Source organism: Harpia harpyja, chromosome 8 (genome assembly GCF_026419915.1).
Source record: "Harpia harpyja isolate bHarHar1 chromosome 8, bHarHar1 primary haplotype, whole genome shotgun sequence".
Taxonomy (NCBI): Eukaryota; Metazoa; Chordata; class Aves; order Accipitriformes; family Accipitridae; genus Harpia; species Harpia harpyja.
Genome location: NC_068947.1, coordinates 37471172 through 37486269, shown reverse-complemented (window position 1 = coordinate 37486269; position 15098 = coordinate 37471172). Strand labels below are relative to the sequence as shown.

Here is a 15098-nt window from a genome sequence, read left to right as displayed (position 1 = left end):
CAGTGGGATGGGGGAGAGAATCAGGAAAAGAAGTAAAACCCATGGGTTGAGGTAAAGACAGTTTAATAGGACAAAAAAGAATAAAATAATAATTATAATAATAACAATAATAAAATTACAATAAAAGAATTGGAACATACAAAACAAGTGATGCACAATGTAATTGCTCACCACTCACTGACTGATGCCCAGTTAGTTCCCAAGCAGGGATCCACACCCTGCCCTGCCAACTCCCCCCAGTTTATGTACTAGACATGACATCACATGGTACAGAATAGCCCTTTGGCCAGTTTGGGTCAGCTGCCCTGGCTGTGTCCCCTCCCAACTTCATGTGCCCCTCCAGCCTTCTTGCTGGCTGGGCATCAGAAGCTGAAAAATCCTTGACTTTAGACTAAACATTACTTAGCAACAACTGAAAACACCAGTGTGTTATCAACATTCTTTTCATACCTAACTCAAAACCATAGCACTATACCAGCTACTAGGAAGATAACTCTATCCCAGCCGAAACCAGGACACATATGCCTATTTTTTCCAATCAAAACACCTTGTTGTATTTTTTAGTATTTTTAGTAGTAGTTGTTGGTTTTTGGACTTCAGTTTGCTCTATCAGCAAAAGGAAATTAATCTACAAGGGAGCATTGATAAAAAGCTTGTAAAAGGCACTGAGAAGGTACCTTTTTATTAAAAGAACAAAGCAATTGCAAATAGTAAAAGGAACATTTAAAACTAAGGAAAATAAATCTCTATTACCCTAAAAAATAACTCAGGCTGAACAGTAGAGAGTGTCACTGAGAAGACAAACTGGATGCTTACACAAAGACAAAGACATTTGGGCATGTTATAATTCATGAAAATAGCTTAAAATTGATTTGACCCCACGTTTCAAAGACTAAATCAATCTCTATTTAGGCAGGGCGGATGACCTCACACATGCCTTCTGTGTCATTTCCTGTACTTCAGCAGAGGCTTTTACAGTTGGCCTCTTGTAAGGGCATGACTGTGGACCAGGAGGAACATGGGCTGTGACCTAACTGGTGCTAATTGGCACCTCATTTTTCAATAGCGCTAACCCATGAAACAGTGCAGTATGGAGGATTCCCAAGGATTGTTAATGGCCTTTGCAATAGGCCTCAGCCTCAGAGACTGAACCTGGCTCAGTGGTATCCTTCCATAAAAAAAAAATTACTTTGTAGACATGACCACTCAGCTTTCCAAGGCATCTCTGAGCATATTCTCCCATCCCTTGAACATAAGCACACACACTTCAGTGATAGCTATTTTGCTTGTGCAAGGACAGAGAAACCTGTATTAAACATTTACTTCTGCAATTTCTTCCTCAGAAACATCCTCTGGGGTCTTCTGAAAGAGCTTGGGACATACACAATAGTCTACCGTAATATTTTATTCAAGCTACATTTATCTACTGCTTAGGTAAGAAAATTTCACGATAAAGGTGATGCAGGATATCATTACTGAACCTTGTGCTACCTCCATCAGGGGAAGGCATGAAGAACTAGAACTTAGGCAGGTAGCAGTTTGAACAGGCTCAGCATCTTTCACATTTAAACAAGAGATTGCTTCCTACAGTGACCATCTGGCCAAGCTTTGAGACACCAAATTATTTACCAGGAATTGTATCAACACACCAAAGAAGTTGCTTTTGATCTTTGCAATGGTCTTAAGAAATATCCTTCATAGAAGTGAGTTCAATGATGTCTGAACCCTTGCTGTAGAGAAGTGCTCTTCCTAGGATGTAAACATTGACAGCAAGCTGTTGCGGGACAGAAGGACCAGCTCAAGCACGTGTATAATCTTCAGTCCACAAAGCAGGGAAATAAGGTCCTCTCCATATTCTCACTCACTGTCGTATTCATCAAATTTGGGCTGTTACTATTGTAACTAGAAACTGAAGGGTTTGGATATGTCTTTTAGTGGCCAGCTAAATCAACTGGTCACTTGATGCTTATCAGGAGTATTATGGTCTGTTGCTTATTGGTCTTTTCCTTTCATTGGCTTACTTGAAAGGAAGAGTGATGGTCTCAGGTATTGCATCACTATTAGCATGAAGTACACATCCCTAGATTTTCGTTTCTGCACACAGGACACATCCTTCTACAAATGCAGCATGAATGGTGGTACTAAAGGGAGCTTCTAAAATTGTGAAGTTTTGGACTGTGGGTTGTTGTATTATTTTATTTTGCTACGACAAACTCTAGAATTACCAACATCCCTCCCGCTCCTGCCAACAGGTCCTATTATTGCATGGTTCTAGGAATTGAGCCTTAGCCCATTACCTAAACGTTTATGAAAAGAGCCAACGCAAACGCTACAGCTATCTTAGTTTTAGAAAAACTGCTTGAAAAGCTTCACTGAAGTTTGAAAAAATGTTCCAAATGTTAAACTTTTGCTCTTATCGAGATTCAACCCTCTTTTTAATCAATAAACCCACAGCTAAGCATCTGGAATTAAAGTTAGTATTTAGCTTTTGAATAAATAAGAGACCTTTTGGGAATAGTGTGCTTATCAGGGAACTCTGAAAAACAAACATTTACAAGATTGTTGCTTTTGGTTTATATTGTATGGTCTTTGCTAGCAATTGCTACTACTAAAGCAAAAGTGGCAGAAGCAGCTTTTTTATTTTTAGAAAGACAGACATCCACAGTGATGATTTTAAAACCTCTCCAGTGAAGACAAAGGGTATCCTCTCCATATACTTACTTGAGCAATAATTTGTTTTCAAAAGGCAAAAGTCAATAATTTCTAAATAAAAAGAGTCAGGCTTCTGTAGAAACACCATGGTCATTCTTTTTGGAAGCAAATACATCTCAATTATCATCTATAGAAGACCTAACAACTGCATCAAACATTGTGTTATTCTATTTTGTTCACAGAACTGCTCAGGACCCCTAGCTGTGGAAGACGTCCACCATTGCAACAGATGCCACACAGAGCAGAAACGCAGCTTTATTCCTCTTACTGCTAACAGCTAAAGTAGAGCAGACAACCCTACTTATATATACGCTAAGTACACTATATATATCTACTGTATAGTTCTTTAAAATCTAATGAGGAGTACTGTTCTGTTACAGAAATTCAAGGCTAATTTATATGTGACAGTAAAAATATTGCTCAGTGCAGTGCTATGAGCAGCAAGGTTTGAATAGTTCTAGACCACTGTGTTCCCCCCTCCCCAAACAGGTGTAGCACAAAATCATAAAATATTCCTTCATTTCTTGCTGGACTAAAAACACTTGCCCAAAATGGTACGTCATGAGGAAAAACTAATGTTTTCTTCCTTCTCCAACAAGAAGGCCACTTAGTCCTTCTTGTGTCACCAGAAGAGACAAATATCTGTATCAGCCATTACTTTCACTCCATACCTTAAAAAACAAACAACTTACCTCGACTTCTTTCACTCTGCCTTGCCCACAGTGGATACGTTCGCAAATGGTTACCAGATTTCCATCCTCTGTTGCCCCAACATCCTCTGGGTGTGAAGTCTCCCATTTTCCAGCTCCAGTGTTCTGAGACTTCCATTCTTCTCAGCACCCTCTGCCTCCAAAACCTTTTCTCCCCCAGTTATTTTTTCCTTTCCTAAATTCACTTCACTGGATCACTTTCAAAGCTTCTATACTTCGCTCTTCCTCAGAAATTTGCTATCTTCTCCTTTTTTTTTAAAAAAAACAAACAAACAAAAAACAACCACCCTGTCCATCTCCTCACACTTTTCCTCTCCCCTCACGTTATTCTCCCCTTGCCCAAATGTCTTCACTGTTACTGCCAGATGAGTTCTATATAATTCCCATTTCTCCTCCCTCACAAATCTCTCTTCGTCTCCTCAGTATTAGTTTTCCCATCTCCCTCTATTTCTGTGGTTTATATACCTTGCCCAAGTCCTTTCAGCCTGCCTGCATTGTGAATCAGGGTATCAGAATGTTGTGATAATGTTATTTAGACTTTGGCGTGCAGAATTCTTTTTGCTGATGTAAGCAAAGTTTGTGAAGATTGTGTGATGAACGTGTATTTTAATGATAACAGGGTAATGAAGCCTCCGGTAGCCTCATCCATCTGATTTAGAATTCTTCCCAGCATTCTGTAACTCCTGATGGAGCCTCTCAGCATCTGCCATCCTTGGCAAGAACAGCCATTGAGCAAAGCTGCTCTTTTCCCTGCCCCGTTTTCCTTTCTTCACTTGCTCTTCCCCATTGCCATCCAAAAATGTATGGAAGAAGGGTGGAGGCTGTTACACAGACTGAACTGCCCTCCTTCCCAAATAATTACTCCTAGGAAGTAATGCACAGAAATTTTCAAATTCATGTTCCTTTGCGCTACACTAAATCCAATGGAAATTAAGATATATCTGCTGTTGTTGCGAAGAATGCATACTCATGGATCTATTAGTGAAACAACTATTTCACCAGCACTACAGATTCAAGCATGGAGAATGTGAAGTGGCACTATAGTAAGACTGATGGAGAGGCAATTCTGCATATGTATGTGTGGGTCTCAAAGTCACAGAGAATCCCAGTGCTCACTGTAAGAAATAATTGTATTTGTCACTTCACAAACATTATAAGAAAGAATGCAAATGAAGGCAGTAATGGGGTTATAGTTACAAGGTGAAAAATCAAGGGTTGCGCAAAGGAAAAACACAAAACTACTTAAAACAACCAAATCTTTTAATTAGAAAGCAACGAACATGCAAACAGCAGGTATAGAAATTTATTTGAACCAACGTTTTTACTATAATGAAAGTTACTTTAAAACATTGATCCAAGCTCCCACATTTGCAGGTTAAGGAAAATATTGCACTTTGCATCTTCTAGCACCCCTCATACATGGCAAAACATTTTAAAAACATTTTTGCTTATTTTACTTGCACACTCTCCCAAAGTCATGCACACAGTCATTCAAAAACAAAAGGTTAGGTTATCCAAAAAGCAATACCTTAGAATTGCACTAAAGCTCTGTAAGGAAAAATATAATTAATGTCTTATACAAATTCCATTAACATCTAGGTGCTTGCACACAACTGCCAGTTACTCTTCATCTTCGTTTTCATTTTCCTGACCGGATCCTTCTGATCTGTCACCTTCCAATCGGTCTGTAAGACACAGAGATTTAGTAAAGAGAAATTCTAAAGTTTTCAGGTTTTGGCAAATATTTATAGTGTACTATCTCCCTGGGCTATTACACAACACACAGTGACTGTGGGTTATACAGTAAAAGGAAATCCATATGGACTGACAGCAGAGATTGGGTAGAAATGTTACCACAAGAAAGGAGAACAGGAGAAAAGCCCTAAAGGATTTCCAGGCATAAAAGTGAAATTTGTGTACAAAAAGGAGAAACCTTGTAGCTGCTGACTGGCTGTCAGCACAGGAAAGATGAATGCAAGCATAATATAAAAAAAGAGATGGTGAATACAAGGGGTTGAAACACTGTTCTGGGGAGCTAAAACTAGAATAGCTGCAGTTAGAAATCTGTATACTCCAGAAAACAGGAATCACTATCTGTCACTGTATATACAGAAAAAGTACCTTTTGGTGTAAATGTTTAGAGAAAGGCAAATACAGAAATGTGTGAGGGAATGTGAATGACTCCAGATCGATCACTCAACCAATGTGCACTGTCAGGTTAAGAAATACTCCACCCGGCCATAACACAGATTTTTGCTGAAACTGTTGTAATTCAAGTGTTGGGCAGTTCTTTGAGTATTTTACTCCAAAGAAATCATAACAAATGAAGAAAAAACCAAACTAATATATTCAGTTACAGCAGTGGCAATGCATACCACTGGGCTGGACACAGTGGCATCCTCCTGGCTCTCTAATTGTCATAGATCAGCGAGAGGTGAAGGAGGAGCAGCAGCTGCTGCCAGGCAGAGCTTCCTTCCCACCTCATCACTATAAGCCCACTGCTCTGCTCAGCCAGTGCCAGAGTCCCCATATTCAATATCTACAGTCACTTTCACCTTCATCTACAGTTCTGTTAGGTTTCCACCCCATGTCATACCAGCCTCCCAAAACTTCACCTCCTTGCTTCCTACCCAGTATGATGTCCCTCCTTTACCCTACATCTTCAGTATCAACCCACTGCAGTCAGCTTCTTCAGCACTAACATCCAGGAATACCAGTTCCCAACAAGGATTCTCCATGCAACCCCTCATATCACCAGTTTCAGCCCCTAGGGAACTGCCCTTTCGCTGAAGGCACAACCTAGTACCTACTGCCCCAGGAACAGCTGCCAGCAGCCTCATTAATATCTCCCACAGTCCTGTATCCTGACACCCTCCTTTGCCCCTAGACAATTCCAAGCCCGCAATGACAGTCAGGTTTATCTCACGACTCATTCCAGTCATCCCCAATAGCTTTCCCATCACACAGCCCTCACCTTAAAGATTATTCCTTAGTAAAGACAGTATTTTTCAACAGCTGCAAAAATGTTGCAAGTCTCACACTGAAGAAGCAATTCCTAAGCACTTCTATTAAGAGACCCTTGAACAACCCTTGAATCTTCTCACCAACCCCAAGTGTAGCCACAGACAGCTGAAGATGTTGATGGTTCCCCAATCCATCTGCTGTTTCATAGACCAATGTGGTGGACAAGCTCTTCAGAAGTCTCTCACCTGCTCTTATATGATTCAACGAAGCCAACATTCGTAACATAAATGAAGCTGGAACAGTAATAGTGTTTCTGGTCTCTTCCAGCATTAATTCATTACGTGTTATAACCTGGAAGCAGGGAAGGTGAAAAAACAGCATCAAAAATAAACACAAAATTGTACTGCATTGATATGGGTTTGTAGATAAAAAGTTCCTACACAAAAGGCATTTACACAGTCCAAAATTACAATAAGGGAGCAATATTTTAATAATCACTATCAAATACAGTTATACCAATTATATATGGTATAAGAAAAGTCAGACAGTGGACCCTGCCTGCAGATATCTAATTGCCTATCTAAAGAATATTCTAGTAAGATCATCAGTCCATTGTCCACATGCATGGCAGATATTTAGATGAGCAACTGAGAAAAACTTTTGGAAAGTGCTGTTACAGATGGCTACAAAGTTCTAGCACCAGCACTGGCTAAGAATATGGGAAGGAAAAGAGATGAGGTTACCCTAAACTCCTACCTTCATGCTGCTTGAAACTTTTGGAGAAAATCCAAGGAACACAAGCAATTACTCTATCCCAGTTCAGGAACATTCTTCAGGCCCGTAATTCTTTCTAAACAGATCTACAACTTGCCTCTAAACTACTTGAAAGAGCCAGCTCTTACTGTCTTAGTTTCAAGGAACAAAAATTCACTAACAAATACTTTTAGCTTTTTTGCCTCCTTCCCTCCTCATGGTACCTCCTTGCCATCCTTCTTGCTTTGCTGTTAAATTCTAATCCCACACCTTAGCTTGTCTCTCAGCTTTTAGGCTACGTTCTTTCATTATCACTAAGCATAAAAATTTCTTGAGGTGGAGACAAGTTCTGACCATTATTCAGTCCCTCCTCTCAGATCAGCTGCTTTAAGGTGGGAAAACAATGCATTTCTTTTCTCCCTGAGCCTCCTTCTCAAGCCTATTCCTCTTATGAGGAACATGTTCTTGCAAACGTCTGCACTGACCTTCTCCTAGCCAAATCAGAACACCTCTTTTCTGTCATTCTCATTTATTTACCAGGCACTTTGCACAGCTGATCACTCCCTAAAAGCAAATTGAGAAGACAGCAGCCTGCCATTTTTTCCTCTTTCACCTCCTATTTCTCTAGTGCATCATCAGTAACACTCTTTTGACAGCCTGCTTCTGATGCTTTTTCTCTGTTCAGAGATTTGTTCCCGTCCCCACTGTCTTCTCCTATTCACTAAGGTCATGGCCTGTCTTAATTTTAAATACAGTTCTATATCTATACTGAACTTTTCCCAAACACAATGCTTTTTCCCTAGACCTTCCTTTCTATGGAAAATTCAGTTTAGATAGGTTGGACACTTACTCTAGCCAAACTTAACATGGTGAAAACTATTTTATTTCTATGAACCTCTCCTGTCCTCTACATAGGTATTTCAATACAGGGATTAAATTAAAAAAAACAAGAAACATGTAAAATTACAAACCACACCGTGATCAAATTTCCTGAAAGTTCTACATTTTTTATTAAAGAAAAAATAATTAAATCTCTAAATAATTTGTTATTATTAAGTGACAAAAGTATCAGTACAATAATTACTTTTAGCACATGTTTACATTTAGCAATATTTCTAACCCCCAAAGGCTCCAAAACACATCATAGGGTAAAACTATCATACAATATACAAAGAAACATCACTTCACAAATGTTACTACTGCTAAAATAATGGGAGAGGTTCAAAACTCACAAGTGGATGGTTTGGGTTTTTTTCAGGGGGAGCAGGGGGTGATGGCTAAGGGTTGTGGGTTTCTGTTTTTTTAAATATATATAGTACTAACACAGAGAAATAATAATTTTTTAAAAAGTCTACTATATCCCTGCTGTCCAAGAGATTGCACAAAAAACCCCTAAACCACCTCACAACCAAATCTGCCCTAATATATTACTTACAAGAAAAACATCTAACATTCTAATAAATTATGTAAATCACTAAAATATGATTATTCAGCAGTCAGCTATATGATCATCATAGGCCAGTTGCTATGTACATTGTTATTGCTTTGAGGGTATGAAAACTATGTGTTACATAAACTTACATACAGACTTTTATAACTGATTGGGCTTGCAATGTTTGCTTTATTCCATGAAGTTCCCAATTTGCAATCTTAACCTTAACTCCCTTTTATGCCACAGAATATTTAATAGGATTGATTTTTGCACTCTCTATTCTTCTGTATATCATTGTATTTCCTTCAGTTAATTTATTTGTTTAAAGAGGGGTACTACCTTCATTTATTTATTCCTGCCAGTTTTCCTTCTATATATGACTGTTTGTACTTTTTCCAACTTTTCTTGTACATGATACCTGATCATATCTTATAATTTCTAGGAGAGTTTATGAATAAAAAGTGCCTCTGCGTGCTGCCAATGATATGAAAGTTAGCTATTATAAAGTGCAGCTTTTTATTTGTAGCTCATTTATTGAACGTTAAATAACTGTTAATTCAGTATCAGTAATTTGCACTAAAGGCTTTTACAGAATTGGAAGATGCAACATTACTGTGAAAATGGAAGAAAGGTTCTTACCTCATCTGCAAGTTTTCTGTTAAAAATCTTGGATTCTTCCAATGGCGACCATATTTTTATATCATAATCAATACCCGAAGAGGCCAGAACTAGAAGTAAGTAATAGTAATTCTAAATTAAATGTGTTACGTCTTTACCAGTATTTTCTCCACTTAACTGGAGTTGAAGAAAAATGCTTCCCTTGAAGCATTTACTTGTAAATGTCAGTTCTCATGCTGGACATACAGCTATGTAATTACTGTCTCCATACGAGATCTGAGCTATAGATTGTATATTTTCTAATAGATATATATGAAGAAAATATATGCAAACATCAAACCCCTCCTTTTTTAAATAAAAAAAGGCATCAGAATATACATAAGACAGGAGCAGAAAGTAAAAACCAACCCAGACACTACTAATATATTTCTGCTGATGGTCTGGTAAGTATACGCACTAATAACAAAGCCTTAGGATTTGTAGACCCAGATACAAAGCAGAAGCAAGATAATTTCAAACGTATTTTTACATTTGATAATTTCAGTGTGTTTCATGTAAATTTATTTGTTATTCAATTATAAAGCAGCAACAGATGCTATTATAAACACTTGTTAAAATATGGAAAACAAGAAGTTGCAGAACATCCTCTAGATCATCACATAAAACATGTATAGGAATAAAAATTGCATAGAAAGATCTCAGTAGCTGGAAAACGGTACAAGATTAACTGTCCTATGAGGAGGATGACCTCTTCATTACATTTTCAGTGTGTGACAGGGAGGCAGTTGCACTCCATCAAGAAATCAGTAAAGGTACAGAGTGTTTTGAAAGGTGCTTCCAAAAGAAGTGTCCAACCTAGCCACACACTTCAACATTTACAGGAACACAGTTTCAATTAAGCATTTAAAAGCTGAAGGCTTATCCAGTGTGGGGCAGTATTCCACGTTTCCACAAACTGTCCGAAAAAAACCCAGCCTCTTCTGGTATTATTATAACAACTTTATTTGCTTATTTATTTACAGCAGACTGTTACTCTACAGCCATGTAAGCTATGAAAAAAGAAATAACACAAATACTTTCTTTGACTATGTCAGAAGCTGTGGAATGGTTCAGATTTTCCATCTACATGTCAGACGACATACGATTCCTTCTGCTACTTTGGTCCATCTTTTCTGTAAATATTTTCCCCTAAATACAAATTAATAGAATTTCTATGAATTTTATTCATCTAATCTCACAAAGCCAGTGAGACTGAGACACCCACTTCACTCAATTTTTTTAACAGAGCCAAATAGAGACCAGATTCCAATATCAACTCCCAAAGCATGGCTGGCATTTCAGTGAACCCATATTTCCCTCATTAGTGTCACGGAAAACATTTAATGTATTGAGGGGAGCAAGAGATGGAGATTCTTCTTACTACATCTTAACTTCCTATAAATACTATGTCAGTAATGTTTTCATTCCAAGATCTTATTGACTAAGGAGGGTCATTAGTAAAAGACAAAATTAAATGCAGTATTATCTAATTTATATGGGAAAAAGTGAACAACAGTTCATTAATCATTACAATGCTCTATTGAGCAAAGAATTTAAGACTGAGCTTTAAAATGCTTTACTACAGATAACCTGAACATGCAGACTGTGAAAAATTATCATCTTACTTGGGTCAAATGGATGAGGCTGAAGACAGTTCACCACATGATTATCAGCTTCCAGAAGCATGAGATGTTCAGCAGTATGTCGGTCCCATATAAAAATATGGCCACAGTCTGAACCACTCATGACAAAGTTAGATCCCCAAAAATTGGCTTCCTTTATCTGCAGTAAAAACAAAAATAACACTTACTTTATAAGACTAGCTTGGAAAGCACATCAAAGAGTATACTCCTGTTTCTGCAGTAACACTGCCTCTGAAGTAAGAGCTCTGCAAATGCAGAAACAATACTTAAGAAAATTTAAAGAAAACATTTAAAGAAAAATGATCAAAAAAAGAAATTCAGGAGGTTAAAGATCTCCAGAGCAAAGTGGCTGCTAACAGAAAAAAAGGAGAGGCATTGGGGCAGACTGAGCAGTTTGGAAATAAATGACAGCAGATTTGTCACTTTCCAAAGTGATGAGAATGATACTGGAGACAGGGGTATGTGAAACAGTTTTTGGGAAGAGTCTGGTAAATTAAAGTGAGTGACAGGCTAATCCCTGGTGGGGATTTTCCATTTACACAGGAAGGGGAGATGAGACAGAAGCTTATGAAAACTGGGAGGTGGGAATTAACTGGGTCTGACAGATAAAAAGGAGTCATGAAATCAAACTTCAGAATTTTTTCTCCCCCTCTATAATCAATCAGATAAGAACTAAGACTTCTCAGTCCAAGGCCAAAATTAAAGTTATAAGCCACTGAACAAGGAAGGCATCCAGGCAGAAGTGACCCTTCAGCTTCAGCTATTACAGTAATAGTAGATAAAAGTAGAAGCATCTCTCCCTGCAACTGGAACCAATAATATCACAGTTTTCTTGACACAGCAATGATGCATTCTATTTAGTTGTTCCTATCAGTACTTTGTTGAGGTATCCAAGCACCTGGGCAAAATGTTTGAAGTGATATGGCTAACATTTGTCACGTATCGGTAGTGTGCCCATGCTATCAGCAAAGAGTATGTGTAACGCATGGACTATTGATTATTTTTTTAAATTTTTTTTTAAACACACATGTTGCTGTGTATAAATTTAGAGAGCAAGGTAAAACCTATCTTGCAAAGGTAGTGAGTTGTCTGAGGGCCTACTGTTCACACTGAAGGTCATTCTAGCATCTTGGGCCAGTTTATGGCATTTTACTTTGCATTGACTAGACTAGCATCACACAAGTTATATTAATTTTTAAATCACTTACTCATCAGAAATTATAATTGGATGATATTTGGTTTTGGCCAACAGCTAACTCCCTTGTAACATTATCGATAACACAGCAGTTTGACCCTGGATTATAATTAAAACATTCAAGGAAGACTTCTCTGATTTAAGAACTGTACACTTGAAGGAGGAAATTCTATACTCTGAGAATAACATGGTAATAATTTTTACTTGAAAGATGCACAAATTACTGAAGAATTTTCCATAAACCATAAAAGATGGGAGGAAATTCACAAACACAGCAATGTGAGTTAAAGTGTGCACATCTGTTTATGAGTGAACACAACTGGGCTGGACATGCCATTGACTGAAGGGTACTGCAGAAAGATGCAAAGTCCTTGAGAAGGCTTCCAGAAAACCAGCCACTTCTCACTGCAACTGTATGGTTTGTTGCAGTGCCTCACAGTCAGTGAAGTGACACAGACAGCGTGCACTTGGGCTTTCCCCTTCTGGCAGCTTCTCCAGGAAGCTCCGACAGCACTGCGGGAGGCTGACGGAAGGCTTCCTTTGGAGCAGGGGGACCATCTCAGTGCGGATGGGCAAGGCTTCCTGTCGCATTCTGCCTTTCGTCCCCTGCCATCAGTGCACAGCCTTCTCTCCATCCGATGAAGAGAGGAACAACATCATCCTCGGGGTAAAAGGAAAAGGGGGGTTTTAGGGAACAGTATATTGATGCTCTAGGCCAGTATACTATATAATGGTTTATTATATCATCTATTTCCCTCTCCTGGTGTGAAGTGCTATAACTCAGCAGGTATTTAAATCTCCTGTCTTAAGCCCCATAAATAATCGTGATCTCAACTGCATCGTTATTCTGGATATGCATTTGCTAACAATGCTAACAATGCTGTGAACACTTTTTTAATGAAGTGGCCATCTCTCCCCTCAAAACGGCTAGACTGTCTTGTCCCTGATTCTGAGAATTAGAGAAAATAGCAGATACAGTCAATGACAAGATAGCTAACTTGACACGTACTTGACTTGGAAAGTCTTTGGGAGACAAATGAGCCAATAAATTTGAACTTTTTTCTCCTCTTCGTTCCCATCCCTCTCCCCAACACGTGATATTGTCATAGGATTATAAGAATATTGTATTATCTGATAATCATTTATACATATTAGTTATATTTTTGTATGGATTCATATATTTATTATTTATACTAGACTATACTATTTTTATTTCTTAAATATTATTTATTTATAAATAATTACTTGTGTAGTAAATGCTGGATTATTTATTAACTGTGTATTTACTAATTCAGTGGGAAAACCCAGACTCCTTGAGTGTTTCATAGATCTGCAACCTCATGAGTTTTGGAACTGAAGGCAGCTGAAGCAGTCTGTCCTATGAAACAGAGTACCATTACAAGGTAAATGATCGTGTAAATGACAGAGAAGTTGCAGGCCAGGAAAAAGTGGCAATAGTATCAGATATCCATTTCCTTGAAATATAATGTTGATATTATTCTACACCTGTTACATTCAAGATACCCTTATGATTACAGCCTGAAAGAATGTGGCTTATTCAATTTCCGAGCCAAAAAAAGCCACCCTAGAATATTTTTTTTCAAGAAGTAACTATTAGGTTTGTTAAATGTAGAATAATAGTTCCATGCCAAGGCTTCTCTTGCCCTCCATTCCTAAAAAGATATAACCCAAACAAAGCCAAGCAATTAGTCTGAGCAAACAAGAATGGGTCACTTCCTTCACGGATGATTAAAACCTTCTTCAGGAGTCACTTTTGATTTTAGAGTAGGACATCAAAATAACCATTGTTAAACTACTGAAAATAGGAACAGGCTAGGCAGCAGTATCTTTCTCCATTGTTGTCCTATGTCATCTACAGGGTGAGAGGTTAGGTGGGTTGGCAGAGGGAGGAGGGATGTTCCATCAAGAACAGTCAAAACTCAATCACAAGATGTGAACTGAAAGCTCCACAATAGTCTGATGTTTGTGCTGGAGAAAAAAGTCTGAAAGTTAAAAATTAAATCCTACACACAAGATTATACTGTGAACAGTTACCAGTACCTCTTATGAACTCTAAATTGACATACACTGGGCAAAAGAGATACCTATGTACACAGAAGTTTCCTGTGCAGCAGCTTTCAGAGTTCACACAGATGATGTCCAATGTTTGGAGTTTAGCATAAAATATTTTCCTGATTTTTGGCATTTGAGAATATCTCCAGCATAAAGGACAGAATTTTGAGTTTGAGACCATTTACACAGAATCCTATTATGGAATTATTTTCCAAGTAACACATCATACTAAAGCGCTAAAGAGGACAGTGCCTGCATCCTTATCTTTCTTTTTGCATAGTTTTCTCAGAAAATGCACTGGTGAAAAGGACAGAGACATTGTCTTGCTTTGTGCTTTGTCCCAGCTACCTTGATTTAAAAATCACCATGATAAAGAATATTAGTAAGCCAAACCCTTACTGCTGTTAATAATATGTACTTTATTTCCAGCATGAGTATGTCCAGTTTTAAATTTCAGGGTTGCTAGATCTTTGTCTATAGAATATGTACCAATGATTGCAGTCAGTGCAATGAAGTCATCCTGATGTCTAAAAATAAGCCAGAAAAACTGCATTCCTGGATTCTGTACTGAAAGATGCGTTTCCAAAATATTCACCTTTTGGCAGCTTTTGTCTTGTAGCTCCTCTTAATATATATTTTTCATTATCTTGTTAGAAGTACATCTAAATTACCTCCAATAATAAATAACTTTATATTTAATTCTCAATTCTGCCTTCTTCCTGCTTCCTTTGTATTCTCTTACTTAACTGCTGATTTTACATTTCTAATATTCATAAAACCTAATTTTAGCACCACATAAATTAACAGAATTGAAATTCCCATTTAAAAATTTTGTTTTCAAACTCATATACACAGTTGCTTCTACTGTAGCCATACACAACTTATCCCATTTACTAGTCACACACAGATGTTCTACTGAAGAAAAGGGGGACTTGTGATTAAGGGTGAATGGAATAGAG

At 37.9% G+C, this 15098-nt stretch overlaps 1 protein-coding gene across 9 annotated transcripts in view; it reads right to left on the bottom strand.

Moving 5' to 3' along the window:
* Positions 1–4664: 4664 nt before the first annotated feature.
* DCAF6 (DDB1 and CUL4 associated factor 6) overlaps positions 4665–15098 on the bottom strand; it is a 91921-nt gene continuing 81487 nt past the window's right edge. For 4 of the 9 annotated variants that reach the window (XM_052795221.1, XM_052795228.1, XM_052795224.1 and 1 more), the window contains 4 exons: positions 10854–11010; positions 9211–9299; positions 6632–6737; positions 4665–5107 (listed from right to left, as the gene is read on the bottom strand). In XM_052795221.1, coding sequence (XP_052651181.1) covers positions 5043–5107; positions 6632–6737; positions 9211–9299; positions 10854–11010 — 417 coding nt within the window. In that variant the 3' untranslated portion in view covers positions 4665–5042. Of the gene's footprint in view, positions 5108–5129; positions 5891–6609; positions 6738–9210; positions 9300–10853; positions 11011–15098 lie in introns of those variants that run through there. The other 5 variants (XM_052795220.1, XM_052795225.1, XM_052795226.1 and 2 more) reach the window with 3 other exon arrangements.